At 39.0% G+C, this 15,206-nt stretch overlaps 1 protein-coding gene across 1 annotated transcript in view; it reads right to left on the reverse strand.

Moving 5' to 3' along the window:
* Nucleotides 1–7,849: 7,849 nt before the first annotated feature.
* LOC149470416 (ribosomal protein S6 kinase alpha-2-like) overlaps nucleotides 7,850–15,206 on the reverse strand; it is a 55,351-nt gene continuing 47,994 nt past the window's right edge. The window contains exon 10 of the mRNA XM_089664213.1: nucleotides 7,850–8,347. Within this exon, the coding sequence (XP_089520339.1) occupies nucleotides 7,850–8,347 (498 nt within the window). The remainder of the gene's footprint in view (nucleotides 8,348–15,206) is intronic.

A 15,206-nucleotide genomic window follows, 5' to 3' on the forward strand; every position in this document is an offset into this window, starting at 1 on the left:
ACATTAAACAGTCAGTGCGTTTTCACTTTTTTTTTAGCAGAACCACTTGGTTGGTTAGATAACGCCGTCAGATCCTTCTTGAACCGGTCCCTGAGTGGCTTCCATCGTTTCTTGACGTTTGTTACTGTTCCAACAAAAACGGAACAATATTACAACATGTAAAACTGAAATCCTATTTTTCTGACCATGTGCAGTCACACGTTTGGATAATGCAGCATGTGTGGGCACAGGAATGGGACTTGGCCAAGTGTACTGATATCTGTGCATAGGGGCAGTGTGCAAAATGTCGTCAATGAAAGAAAAGTACTCACATTTATTCTCCCTCTCCTTTGGAGAAAGTGATTCCCAGCTGTTTGCACTGACCACTTTACATCCATCCATCCATGCCTCATGCTTTCTGTACGCATCACAGTGGGTTGGGGTGCTGGGATCATATCATTCTGCCCGGTTTTCTACCTCCTGGATCAACATGGAGAGACTGATGTCAGCCATCTTTATAAGCAGTACAAACAGGAAATGACTGCAGGACACTCTATGCTCTTTTCTATCATTTCAGGGAATTATGGGACATTAAATTCCTCCTGAATTAATTTTTTTAAAAGTTATTGAAGCACCTCAACCGCTCCGCAAATGCCTGCCAGAGCATTAGTTGAGCATCACCATAGACTTGAATAGGAGGAGTTGAAAGGCTTCCTAGGTGTTTGAAGAGCATTAAAAACTCCCCTCAAATGCCTGCAAAACGCCTGCTTACAGTCTAGTGTGCACTTAGCCTTATGCAGGCCATAGATGGGTCGAAAATTGGACGATTTTTCAGCCGAAAATAAAATCGGCCGATTTTTGGATCGTTAGTGGGTTAATAGGTCGGCCGTGTTTCGGTATGTTGGCAGATTTTTCTTATCGGTAAAGTTTGAAAAAGATCGGCCGATTTTCGCGGCAATGATGGGCAAATCGGCCGATCTTTTTACCGATAAAAAATCTGCGCATGAGCCGTGACCTGCAAGAGGAAGAAAAAAGAAGAAGAAAAAAAGAAGAAGAGGATGAATAAGATGATGAAGAAGAAGTGGATGAAGAGGAAGAAGAAGATGAAGAAGAAGAAGAGGATGAAGAAGAAGAGGATGAAGAAGAAGAAGAGGATGAAGAAGAGGAAGAAGAAGATGAAGAGGATGAAGAAGAAGACAAAGAAGTAGAAGAGGAAGAAGAAGAAGAGGATGAAGAAGAAGATGATGAAGAAGAAGAAGAGGATGAAGAAGAAGATGATGAAGAAGAAGAGAATGATGAAGAAGAAGAAGAAGATGAAGAAGAAGAGGATGAAGAAAAAGAAGATGAAGAAGTGGATGAAGAAGAAGAAGAGGATGAAGAAGAAGAAGAGGATGAAGAAGAAGAAGATGAAGAAGAAGAAGAGGATGAAGAAGAAGAAGAGGAAGAAGATGAAGAGGATGAAGTAGCAGAAGAAGAAGAAGAAGAAGAGGAAGAAGAAGAAGAAGAAGAGGAAGGAGTAGATGAAGAAGCAGAAGAGCATGAAGAAGAAGAAGAGGATGAAGAAGAAGAAGAGGATGAATAATAATAATGAAGAAGAAGAAGAAGATGAAGAGCATGAAGAAGAAGAGGAAGAGGAAGAAGAAGATGAAGAGGATGAAGAAGAAGAAGAGGATGGAGAAGAAGAGGAAGAGGAAGAAGAAGAAGAGGATGGAGAAGAAGAGGAAGAAGAAGATGAAGAGGATGAAGAAGATGAAGAAGAAGAGGATGAAGAAGAAGAGGAGAAAGAAGAGGAAGAGGATGAAGAAGCAGAAGAGGATGAAGAAGCAGAAGAGGATGATGAAGAAGAAGAGGATGAAGAAGAAGAGGAAGAAGAAGAGGAAGAAGATGAAGAGGATGAAGACGAAGAGGATGAAGAAGATGAAGAAGAGGATGAAGAAGAAGAGGAAGAAGTAGATGAAGAGGATGAAGTAGTAGAAGAAGAAGAGGATGAAGAAAAAGATGAAGAGGATGAAGTAGTAGAAGAAGAAGAAGAGGAAGAAGATGAAGAAGAGGATGAAGAAGAAGAAGAGGAAGAAGAAGATGAAGAGGATGAAGAAGTAGAAGAAGAAGAAGAGGATGATGAAGAAGAAGAAGAGGATGAAGAAGAAGAGGATGATGAAGAAGAAGAGGATAAAGAAGAAGAGGAAGAAGATGATGATGAAGAAGAAGAGGAAGAAGAAGAAGAGGATAAAGAAGAAGAGGAAGAAGAAGATGAAGAGGATGAAGAAGAAGAGGAAGAAGAAGAAGAAGAAGAAGAAGAAGAAGAGGATGAATAAGAAGTGGAAGAAGAAGAGGATGATGAAGAAGAAGAGGATGATGAAGAAGAAGAGGATGAAGAAAAAGAAGATGAAAAAGAAGAAGAGGATGAAGAAGAGGAAGAAGAAGAAGAAGATGAAGAAGAAGAATTCCAGTCCGGCAAAAAGTGTAGTGCAGAGAGCTCCGCTATTTCTTTGACAGTTCTTTGACACTTATACCGGCTGCAACAATGTATCTATTTGTTTCCGAATAAAAACATCTGTATCCGAAATGGATTTTCACGGCAATGCTGGGCAAATCGGCCAATCTTTTTACCAATAAAAAATCTGCACATGAGCTGTGACCTGCAAGAGGAAAAAAAAAGAAGAAAAATAAGAAGAAGAGGAAGAAGAAGAAGAAGAGGATGAAGAAGAAGAAGAGGATGAAGAAAAAGAAGAGGAAGAAGAAGAAGATGAAGAAGAAGAAGAGGATGAAGATGATAAGAAGAGGATGAAGAAGTAGAAGAAGAAGAATAAGAAGAAGAAGGTGAAGAGGATGAAGAAGAAGATGAAGAGGATGAAGAAGAAGAGGAAGAAGAAGAAGAAGAGGAAGAAGAGGATGATGAAGAAGAAGAGGATGAAGAAGAGGAAGAAGAAGAGGATGATGAAGAAGAAGAGGATGATGAAGAAGAAGAGGATGAAGAGGATGAAGAAGATGAGAATGAAGAAGAAGAAGAGGATGAAGAAGAGGAAGAGGATGATGAAGAAGAAGAGGGTGAAGAAGAAGAAGAGGATGAAGAAGAGGAAGAATAAGATGAAGAAGAAGAGGATGAAGAAGAAGATGAAGAAGAAGAAGAGGATGAAGAAGAGGAAGAAGAAGATGAAGAAGAGGATGAAGAAGAGGAAGAAGAAGAAGATGAAGAGGATGATGAAGTGGATGAAGAAGTAGAAGAAGAGGATGAAGAAGAAGAAGAGGATGAAGAAGGAGAGGATGATCCATTTCGGATGCAAATGTTTTTATTCGGAAACAAATAGATACATTGTTGCAGCCGCTATAAATGTCAAGGAACTGTCAAAGAAATAGCAGAGCTCTCTGCAGGGACACTTTTTGCCGGCTGTAGAAGTTTTTTAGCCGTTCCTGGTAACGTCGGCCGCTTGAACGACCGATTTTTTGTTTTTTTAAAGAAAAATCGGCCGGTTTTCTCCCCATCTATGGCCTGCATTACAGGCCCATAGATCGGGCAAGGGGTCATCGTGGACCAATACTTAAAGGATAACTTCACCTTTTAAAAAAAATATTTTAAAATGTTTTTTTGTTGGGCTGTGTTCTTCGCGCCTTACTTTTTAGAACTGTTCTAGGGGTTATTTAGGGTGCTGATACAGAACATTACATTGGCTAGACTGCATCAGCTCTAGTTTCTTAGATACGGACATATTTATGTAACTTTTTAGTCAGTTTTTGAAAAGATTTTGCTGTTCAGTTTGTTCTTCTGTTACCTAGTTGGTGTTTTTGACTACAAGCTAGAAAATATAGGGAGCGTTTCCATACTTCCAACTATAAGGGCTCATGTACACTGCAGGTGATAAACTCGCGTTCAGGAGCTGTTCAGCATTTTTTTCAGCAGCCCCTGAACCCTCCCTAATGTTTTCCTATGTGTCCATGTACACACAGTCCTTTACAGGCGGTGGAGTTTACAGTCGTTTTTTTGAATACACCAAACTTGCATTCAGGAGTAGATAATTACCAGCGTTTCAAACGCCGAGTGTTAACTGCGTTTATAAGTGTTTGTGTTTAGAAGCGTTTTTTAACTGTTCCATGTCCAGATGCTGTCCAGAGCCTTTTTTCCCCTCATCATAAATGCATGCAAAGCGTTTTCCATGTATTCAAATGAACCCGGTACACCAGCGCAGTCAGTTCCAGGTTTTGCGTGAAGGAAAAAATGGTAGAACGAGCCGCATTATGCTCATGAGGGGATCCATACTGACTACAACCAGAAAAGACAGGTCATCTCAACACATACTGCTCTCTCTGCTTCTGCTCTCTCTATTTTTCTCAAAATGTCTGAAATACTTGATTTTTTACTATTTTTCAGTGCATTCTGGGCATTTGGGAAGGTCTCCTGAGGTTATCTTTAAAAACGCTTCGAAATGCAGACGCGCATAAACACGGTATGCAAACGCGGCTAAACAGACATTTTTTTACCTAAGTTTTCCAGCAGTCAGTTTCCATCGTTCAGAAGAGTTTTCCAAACACCCCATGTACATGAGCCCTAATTATACAGCAGAAACATTGGATTGTAAAGTGTCAATTATGAACTGTATTGTAGTTATCATCGTATAGGAGGTGTGTATATTGCCACTCATATCATTTCATGTTTGCAAATCAAGCACTGTAGAGGTTATGGCTACTTCACGATGGAGCTACCTGAATCGTCCCGACATATTTTGCTATATTTGCAGGGAGTGCACCCTGAAAGCCAGTAGGAAACCTATTTCTGAGTTTATGAAGCGATTGTGTGATTTCATGATCCTGCAGACTCTCAGCTGTGCTCACCAGAGCCCTCACAGTTCATTGAGAAGTACAAGCCATCTCCGCAATGTCAGATGTTACTTATAGTTCATTCATTCACAGGAAACTACTGGTATGGACAAAAAAACCCCCAAAAAACAGTTTATACCCAGCTTAAAAATATGCCTTGTGTTAGGAGATGCCGTAACACGTTAGTGAAGATAAAATGTTACTACATATGTGGATTGTTTGGTCACATTGCAAGATTTTGTTAATCATTTTAAGGAGAAAATAAACTGAACCAGATTAATGTAGAACAATGAGATGTGAAATTGAGGTGTACTCACCACACTGGGATGGTGTAAGTATCAAAAGCCTAGATCATCAGCCCATTCCAAACTATTGAGGCAGAAAAAGGAGGCAGAATCCTCAAGAGGAACCAATTACACTACAATGGAATCCCGCCAGAGCTGATAAAACACAGGTCCCCAGTTGTACAAACCACAATGTGGTTCTGAGGGCCAATTACCACCTTCACGCATGGAAGACCTTATAACAGCCTTCCATAAGAGTGGAGGCCAGTACAATCCCACCAACTACAGAAGGATATGTGTCAGCAGCACACTGGGAAGACTATTCAACAGTATCCTGAACAACAGAATCTCCAACTTCCTAACACAACATAAAAGCCTCAGCAGAAGCCAGGCAGGGTTCATGCCAAAGGGAAATGGTAACTATAGTGCTGTCAATCACCTATGGGTCTGAGGGGTGTGGGAAAAGCCTATAGGGGTTTAAAAAGTTCCAAAGGCAATGATAAAGTGTGTAGAAAATAACGCTGATCCTCTAGAACAGGTCATCAGTCACCTATATAGTGAATACAAGAAATACAGAAAGGGGTGCACCCATCTAAATGTTGGCTATTTATTAAAATAAACCGATAAAATGCATTCACTGCAAAATAGGAAAGTAGGCATATCTGTGTGTGGAGAAGACATCTCAGTATCCTGGCACACACAGATATGCCTACTTTCCTAATTTTGCATTGAGTGAATTTTAATAATTTTATGAATTTATTTTAATAAACAGCCTACATTTAGATGTGTGCGCCCCTTCTGGCTTTCTAGGGTTCATGTAAAACCATCACTCCAGAGACCACATCTACACCCTGCACCCCTCATCAAGAACCATGTCCACACTACAAAACATGGGAAAACATATGCCTGCTTTGTGTAGCACGCCAGGCTTGTTCCACAAGCTAATGGAGAGTGGAATAGGAGGGAAAATATATGATGTCATCAAGAACTCATATACTGAGAACGGATGCAGCCTAAAGGTGAATAAAAAAAGAACAGAACACTTCCAGCAGGTCCATGGAGTCAGACAAGGCTGCAGTCTAAGCCCAACTCTCCTCAGCATATACCTCAATGAACTGGCTGAAGCTCTGGAACCTCCTCGCTTGGAATATCTTTACATGGCACCGGGGTTTGGTGGACTTGTGGAAAAAGAAAGAGGAAGAGACAGAGAGAGACAATTACTGATATAAATACAGTCACTGATGATGAACCCAATTCATGAAATACATAAAGTATGGCAAAGTGGTTGACTTACCCATATGTATCTTCCCACATCTCAGAGCACAGCATGTCCTTCTACACCTGGCTGGCAGCACAAAGTGTTGTTAGCTCAAACAGGAATTTAGGAGCTCACAGGACGTCTGGCAGGATCAACATGTATTTTTCTGTACAGAGAAAAAGAAAGAGCACCACCCAGTGCATAGGAGGAGTAACTACTCATATATGTACAAGTTACACCCCCCATGTACCAGGAAGGGGCCTTGTTCATCCATTGGGGCTAGTCCAGACTTGTCAGCTAAACAAATAAACACATTACTATAGCAAAACATAGAAATTATCTAAAAAAATTCAACTATGAATATGGCATTTATAGTGACAAACAGCTTGTGGTTAGTCCTGAAGAGCTACTTCTCTACAGAAAAACTGATTATCCCGCAATAAATAATGTTATAAATATATATGAAATGCTTATTAATTCTAAGGTTACAGACACGGGCTTTAGAGGCATTTTGTGTCATTTGGAAAATAGACCTGGAATAGACAATCCTAGTAAATAAAGCAATATACAAAGGGAAAGAGACTTGCACCAACCAATAAATAACCATCCTTCAACTGATTCACTGCTATAGATTGGTAAAACACATCAAACTCAGGTTCCTACGAGTAACTACACTAAACATGTAATATTTGTCTTGGCAATGTCATATCAAAATGGATCTGTAAACCAAACAAAATATTTAATACTGGAATGCTAAGGAGTATACAAGAGTCCTGCTATTACCATTGTTCATTAGAAGGCCATTTATATCATCCTCTTTAATTCTGATTTCACGTTAATACTCATAACTATAAGGTGTTACAACATTCAAGTTTGTTAATTAGTATTTTTTGATCTGAACATCAGAAGAGAGAATGAGGAGAACAGAGGGATCGGGTTCCAAAAAAGGGCTAATCCCTTTAAATGAGGAAAGTTGGGAGCCATGCTTTGGATGGATGTACCATGCCTTTATTAAAAAAAAACGGTGGTAGATATGGTGGTGCAAAGAGTAATGTCTACACACTTAGTGCAGAACTAGCAGTGTTACATGCCCCTAATAGTTTGAATTGTGGAGCTGACTACTATAAAATACATATAGAATCATATAACTCTCTAATTTAATAAGGAAAGCCCCATACCTGAGAAAGTTGACCATGTGAAGTTCTTTCAGGCGATTCATCTCCTACCAATTCTTCATCATCCGATATCTACTGAACCAACATGTAAAATGAACTCCTCATCAAACATGATTAGAGCCTATGCCATGTTGTCCTTCTGTGGCTCTGGAATCATCTCAGACTGGGATACAGAAGTGATGATCAAACGGTGAGACGTGGAGCTGATGGTTAACATGATGGACCCAATGTCCTGTGAGGTGTTCAGATGGGAAGCCTCACACAAGGGTTCATCAGTTTGAGCAGAATATTTTTCTATGTGATCCTCATTGTCTTGTCTTGTGGTTTCTGCTTTCCAGCCTTCACTCATGTATTTCAGCAGGTTGACTTCTTTCAGTACAGTCAATGGTCAAAAGATCACTAAACATCCATCGTATCCCAAAGCCAACCTTGGTCAATGCTTTAGGAGAATTATGCATCTGGAAATTAACAAAAGTTTTATATTTTTCATCATCGGAAATGACATCCTCAAATGGAAGCTCTCCAGTAAGTTGACAATAGATGACTGCTCCAAAAGCCCACACATCAAGGCTGCCATCCATAACCAAGCCACCAGAAGTGTCAACCTCATACATTTCTGAAGCCATGTAGGACACAGAGCCACAATTGCCTCTAATCACTGTCCCTTTGACCTTAAAAAGACCAAAGTCTGTAAGCTTGATGGAATGGCAGTCCTGGCCACACACTAAAACATTGCTTGGTTTCAAATCCCTGTGTACCAGTCCTTTTGCTGTCATGAATTTAAGAGCATTGGAGATCTGCTCAGCACACCTCTTTACTGCGTCTTCTGGAATTCCCACCTAAAATAAATAAATACATACAGTTGCAAGAAAAAGTATGTGAACCCCTTGGGATTACGTGGAGTTTTGCATGAATTGGGCATAAAATGTGCTCTGAAAGTCACAACAATAGAAGAACACAGTCTGCTGAACATAATACTACACAAACATTAGATGTTGCCATGGTTTAATTGCACATAACATGTAAACATTCACAGTGCAGGGAGGAAAAAGAATGTGAACCTTTGGACTTAATAACTGGTTGACCTTCCTTTGGCAGCAATAACCTCAACCAAACGTTTCCTGTAGTTGCAGATCAGACCTGCACAACGATCTGGAGTCATTTTGGACCACTCCTCTTCACAAAACTGTTTCAGTGTAGCAATATTCTTGGGATGCCTGGTGTGAATCGCTCTCTTACGGTCATGCCACAGCATTTCAATCAGGAAGGACCATTTTAGAATATTCTTATATACCCACAGACCAGAGGATAGTGCTAATCAATTAACCCTTCACTCTAATTCACCCCTTCTTACAATGGTCACCATAATCACCCCATCAAGGTGTCTTGGAGTGCATAAAAAACACTTACATTAAACCTCCATAATACATTTATAACTTAATTTTAAAAAAAAACCTAAATACACTTGTCTGAAACCACACGTCCTCAAGTGGTGGAAAATATCACCCAAGAAACAACAATATTTTGAATGTCCCCATATACTTAGTATCTAATGAAAAAATAATAAGACCTCCCCAAAACATTTTTTCAAATCTAAATGAAGAATAGATATAAAAAATATTATAAATAATTAAGAAATGTGCGCCCAGGGGATATAATTACTCCAAGAAGCATCTTGTGGTCAGAAAAGAGTACTACATCTATCTCAAAAACCAAATTATTAATAAAAATTAAAATGACTAAAAATTGTTTAAAAAACTATTTAACCACATGCCGCACAGGGCAGCAGGGCGGCACGGCTGGGTAAAACCACGTTTTAAAACATGTGTTTGCAAAACAGGTAGGGGGCGCGCACGAGGCGCACCGCTGCCCTACCTGTCCCGCCGATCACGGCCGTGGATGTCAGTCGCCGGGTCACGTTACCGGCTGTGTCCCGCCAATTAGCGGCAATCATTGACAGAGAGCAGGACTGCAGTAGCTGTGCTCTCTGTCAGTTCCCTGACAGCTCCTGACATGCTGAGAGAAGAGAAGAGTTTCTTTCTCCCGATCAGCGGTGTTCCCTGCAGTACACACCCCCGCTCCCTAGTAAAATACTCCCCTCACACAGTTAACCCTTTCAGTAAATAAAAAAAGTTAACCCCTTCCTCCCCAGTACCATTAGTACAGTGTCAGTGTTTTTTTTTTGCACTGATCACTATATTGGTGTCACTGGGATGTCAGTGACCCCAAGTCAGTTCTCCCCCCAGTGTCAGAATGTCCGCCGCAGTCCCGCCATAAGTCGCTGATCGCCGTCATAAGTCACTCATCACCGCCATAAGTCACTGATCGCCGCCATTAACCAATTAATTTACACGTATTGGGTTTTTTTTTAGCAAAGACATGTCGCAGAATGCATTTTGGCCTAAATTTATGATGAAATTTGATTTTTAGATTTTTTTACTGGACATGTTTTATAGCAAAAAGTCCAAAATATTGTTTTTTTTCTCAAAATTGTCATCCTTTTTTTTTAAAGCGCAAAAAATAAAAAACGCACAGGCGATCAAATACCACCAAAATAATGTACCGTATTGCATGACCGCGCAATTGTCCGTTAAACTAGCACAGCGCTGTATAGCAAAAAAAATGGCGTAAATTGCAGTATCTATACCATAGTTTTGTAGACGCTATAACTGTCACACAAAGCAATCAATATACACTTATTGGGATTTTTTTACCAAAAATATGTAGCAGAATACATTTTGGCCTAAATTTATAACCAACTTACTATATATTTTTTTATAGCTGAAAGTAAAAAATATTGTTTTTCTTAAAAATTCTTGGTCTTTTTTTGTTTATAGCGTGAAAAATAAAAAGCGCACAGGTGATCAAATACCACAGAAAGAAAGCTCTATTTTTGTGAAAAAAAAGGACGTAAATTTCGTTTGGGTGTAGCATTGCATGACCGCGCAATTATCAGTTGAACTAGTGCAGTGCCGAGTAGCAAAAAGAGGCGTGGTCATTAAGGGGGGTAAATCCTCAGGAGGGCAAGTGGTTAATTCAATATCAATGTTCAGACCACATGGAACCAAAGTATCAAGTTCATGAATCCATTTTGTTTCATTCTGGGATACCCTAAAATGATTGATGCCTAAACCCTTTCTTGATATTATTGTGTTCATTGATTCTTTTATATAAGCATCTATTGGTTCTCCCTACATACTTCAATCAACAAGGACGGGAAATAAGGTAAGTTACAAACTTCACATTACATGTAATGAATTTGTCAATCTTATAAAACCTTCCAGCAGAGGACTGAAATTTCTCCACTTTTCTATTTTTATTCATATTTTGATGACCCTACAAGACAAACATCTACCACACCTAGATATAGTCATAGAACACTACTCTTTCCAAGAACTTAACCTCTCTCTTAGGGGAATCTAACACATTTTTTGCAGTGAGCTTTATTGTAAATAAACGTGGGCTTCATAGGGAGAATATTTCTTAAAGTATGGTCTTTCAACAAAATGGGACAAAATTTATTAACACATTTCTCAACCTGTCTATATTGTAAATTGAAGCCTGTAATGAAGGTTAGCTCATTCCTTTTTATTATTAATCTATTTCTTCTAGAGGAGTTCTTCTCTCTTCGTTTCATTTATCTCATTATGGACCCTTTCTAAATCCTTCTTCTTATAGACTTTCTCCAAGAATCTTTGCATATCCGTCGGTTTCATAAAGTCTACCTGACTATTACAATTTCTTCTAAAACATACAAACTGCCCCTTTGGGATGGCCCTAATCCATCCTGGGTGGTGACAGCTCTGTGTGGCAATGTACCCATTTCTATCCACTTCCTTGAAATGTATCCCAGTGGACAATTTATTACCCATCTTAAAAATGTCTAGGTCCAAAAATTCCACCCTCTCTCTGTTCCATGTTCCAACTTAATATCATAGGCATTCTCATTCAATTGGGTGAAGAAGAACTGCAACTTCTCCATTGTTCCCTCCCAAACGATGGTGATATCAATAGATCTATAATACAGTTTTAATTGTGGCCATGGATCAGAGAACACTTCTTACTCCAATTTATTGAGAAATATTTTGGCTGCATTTGGAGCATATCTTGCCCCCATGGCCACACCCTTATTTTGGTTGTAAAATTCTTCCTGGTGCCAAAAGTAATTGTTTCCCATGGCCAAACTTAATCCTTCCAATATAAATTTAATCTGAGATTGTTTGATATCTGTATATTTTTCAAATGCCCCATACCAGCATCCTGATCACCGTCATACCCCATACCAGTGTCCTGATCACCACCATACCCCATACCAGCATCCTGATCACTGTCATACCTCATACCATCATCCTGATCACCACCATACCCCATACCAGCATCCTGATCACCACCATACCCGGGGGATTTGATCTCCATGTATAATACAAAGGGGGGATATGATCTCAATATATAATACATAAGGGGGATATGATCTCCATGTATAATACATAAGGGGGGATATGATCTCCATGTATAATACATAAGGGGGGATATGATCTCCATGTATAATACATAAGGGGGGATATGATCTCCATGTATAATACATAAGGGGGGATATGATCACCATGTATAATACATAAGGGGGGATATGATCTCCATGTATAATACATAAGGGGGGATATGATCTCCATGTATAATACATAAGGGGGATATGATCACCATGTATAATACATAAGGGGGGATATGATCTCCATGTATAATACATAAGGGGGGATTTGATCTCCATGTATAATACAAAGGGGGGATATGATCTCAATATATAATACATAAGGGGGATATGATCTCCATGTATAATACATAAGGGGGGATATGATCTCCATGTATAATACATAAGGGGGGATATGATCTCCATGTATAATACATAAGGGGGGATATGATCACCATGTATAATACATAAGGGGGGATATGATCTCCATGTATAATACATAAGGGGGGATATGATCTCCATGTATAATACATAAGGGGGATATGATCACCATGTATAATACATAAGGGGGGATATGATCTCCATGTATAATACATAAGGGGGATATGATCACCATGTATAATACATAAGGGGGGATATGATCTCCATTTATAATACATAAGGGGGGATATGATCTCCATGTATAATACATAAGGGGGATATGATCTCAATATATAATACATAAGGGGGATATGATCTCCATGTATAATACATAAGGGGGGGTATGATCTCCATGTATAATACATAAGGGGGGATATGATCTCCATGTATAATACATAAGGGGGGATATGATCTCCATGTATAATACATAAGGGGGGATATGATCTCCATGTATAATACATAAGGGGGGATATGATCTCCATGTATAATACATAAGGGGGGATATGATCTCCATGTATAATACATAAGGGGGGATATGATCTCCATGTATAATACATAAGGGGGGATATGATCACCATGTATAATACATAAGGGGGGGGATATGATCTCCATGTATAATACATAAGGGGGATATGATCTCCATGTATAATACATAAGGGGGATATGATCTCCATGTATAATACATAAGGGGGGGATATGATCTCCATGTATAATACATAAGGGGGGATATGATCACCATGTATAATACATAAGGGGGGGATATGATCTCCATGTATAATACATAAGGGGGATATGATCTCCATGTATAATACATAATGGGGGATATGATCACCATGTATAATACATAAGGGGGATATGATCTCCATGTATAATACATAAGGGGGGATATGATCTCCGTGTATAATACATAAGGGGGGATATGATCTCCGTGTATAATACATAAGGGGGGATATGATCTCCATGTATAATATATAAGGGGGATATGATCTCCATGTATAATACATAAGGGGGATATGATCTCCGTGTATAATACATAAGGGGGGATATGATCTCTGTGTATAATATATAAGGGGGGATATGATCTCCATGTATAATACATAAGGGGGGATATGATCACCATGTATAATACATAAGGGGGGATATGATCCCATGTATAATACATAAGGGGGGGGATATGATCTCCATGTATAATACATAAGGGGGGATATGATCTCCATGTATAATACATAAGGGGGGGGATATGATCTCCATGTATAATATAAAAGGGGGGATATGATCTCCATGTATAATACATAAGGGGGGATATGATCTCCATGTATAATACATAAGGGGGATATGATCTCCATGTATAATACATAAGGGGGATATGATCTCCATGTATAATACATAAGGGGGGGATATGATCACCATGTATAATACATAAGGGGGGATATGATCTCCATGTATAATACATAAGGGGGGATATGATCTCCATGTATAATACATAAGGGGGATATGATCTCTATGTTTAATACATAAGGGGGGATATGATCTCCATGTATAATACATAAGGGGGATATGATCTCCATGTATAATACATAAGGGGGGATATGATCTCCATGTATAATACATAAGGGGGGATATGATCTCCATGTATAATACATAAGGGGGGATATGAACTCCATGTATAATACATAAGGGGGGATAAGATCTCCATGTATAATACATAAGGGGGATATGATCTCCATATATAATACATAAGGGGGGATATGATCTCCATGTATAATACATAAGGGGGGATATGATCTCCATGTATAATACATAAGGGGGGGATATGATCTCCATGTATAATACATAAGGGGGGGATATGATCTCCATGTATAATACATAAGGGGGGATATGATCTCCATGTATAATACATAAGGGGGATATGATCTCCATGTATAATACATAAGGGGGGATATAATCTCCATGTATAATACATAAGGGGGGTATGATCTCTATGTATAATACATAAGGGGGGGGTATGATCTCCATGTATAATACATAAGGGGGGATATGATCTCCACGTATAATACATAAGGGGGGACATGATCTCCATGTATAATACATAAGGGGGATATGATCTCCATATATAATACATAAGGGGGATATGATCTCCATGTATAATACATAAGGGGGGGGATATGATCTCCATGTATAATACATAAGGTGGATATGATCTCCATGTATAATACATAAGGGGGGATATGATCTGCATGTATAATACATAAGGGGGGATATGATCTCCATGTATAATACATAAGGGGGGGATATGATCTCCATGTATAATACATAAGGGGGGATATGATCTCCATGTATAAATACATAAGGGGGGATATGATCTCCATGTATAATACATAAGGGGGGATATGATCTCCATGTATAATACATAAGGGGGATATGATCTCCATGTATAATACATAAGGGGGGATATGATCTCCATGTATAATACATAAGGGGGGATATGAACTCCATGTATAATACATAAGGGGGGATAAGATCTCCATGTATAATACATAAGGGGGATATGATCTCCATATATAATACATAAGGGGGGATATGATCTCCATGTATAATACATAAGGGGGGATATGATCTCCATGTATAATACATAAGGGGGGGATATGATCTCCATGTATAATACATAAGGGGGGATATGATCTCCATGTATAATACATAAGGGGGGATATGATCTCCATGTATAATACATAAGGGGGATATGATCTCCATGTATAATACATAAGGGGGGATATAATCTCCATGTATAATACATAAGGGGGGTATGATCTCTA

This window comes from Staurois parvus, unplaced genomic scaffold (assembly GCF_062004578.1).
Source record: "Staurois parvus isolate SC_StPar_1 unplaced genomic scaffold, SC_StPar_1.0 ptg000046l, whole genome shotgun sequence".
In the NCBI taxonomy this organism is placed as follows: domain Eukaryota; kingdom Metazoa; phylum Chordata; class Amphibia; order Anura; family Ranidae; genus Staurois; species Staurois parvus.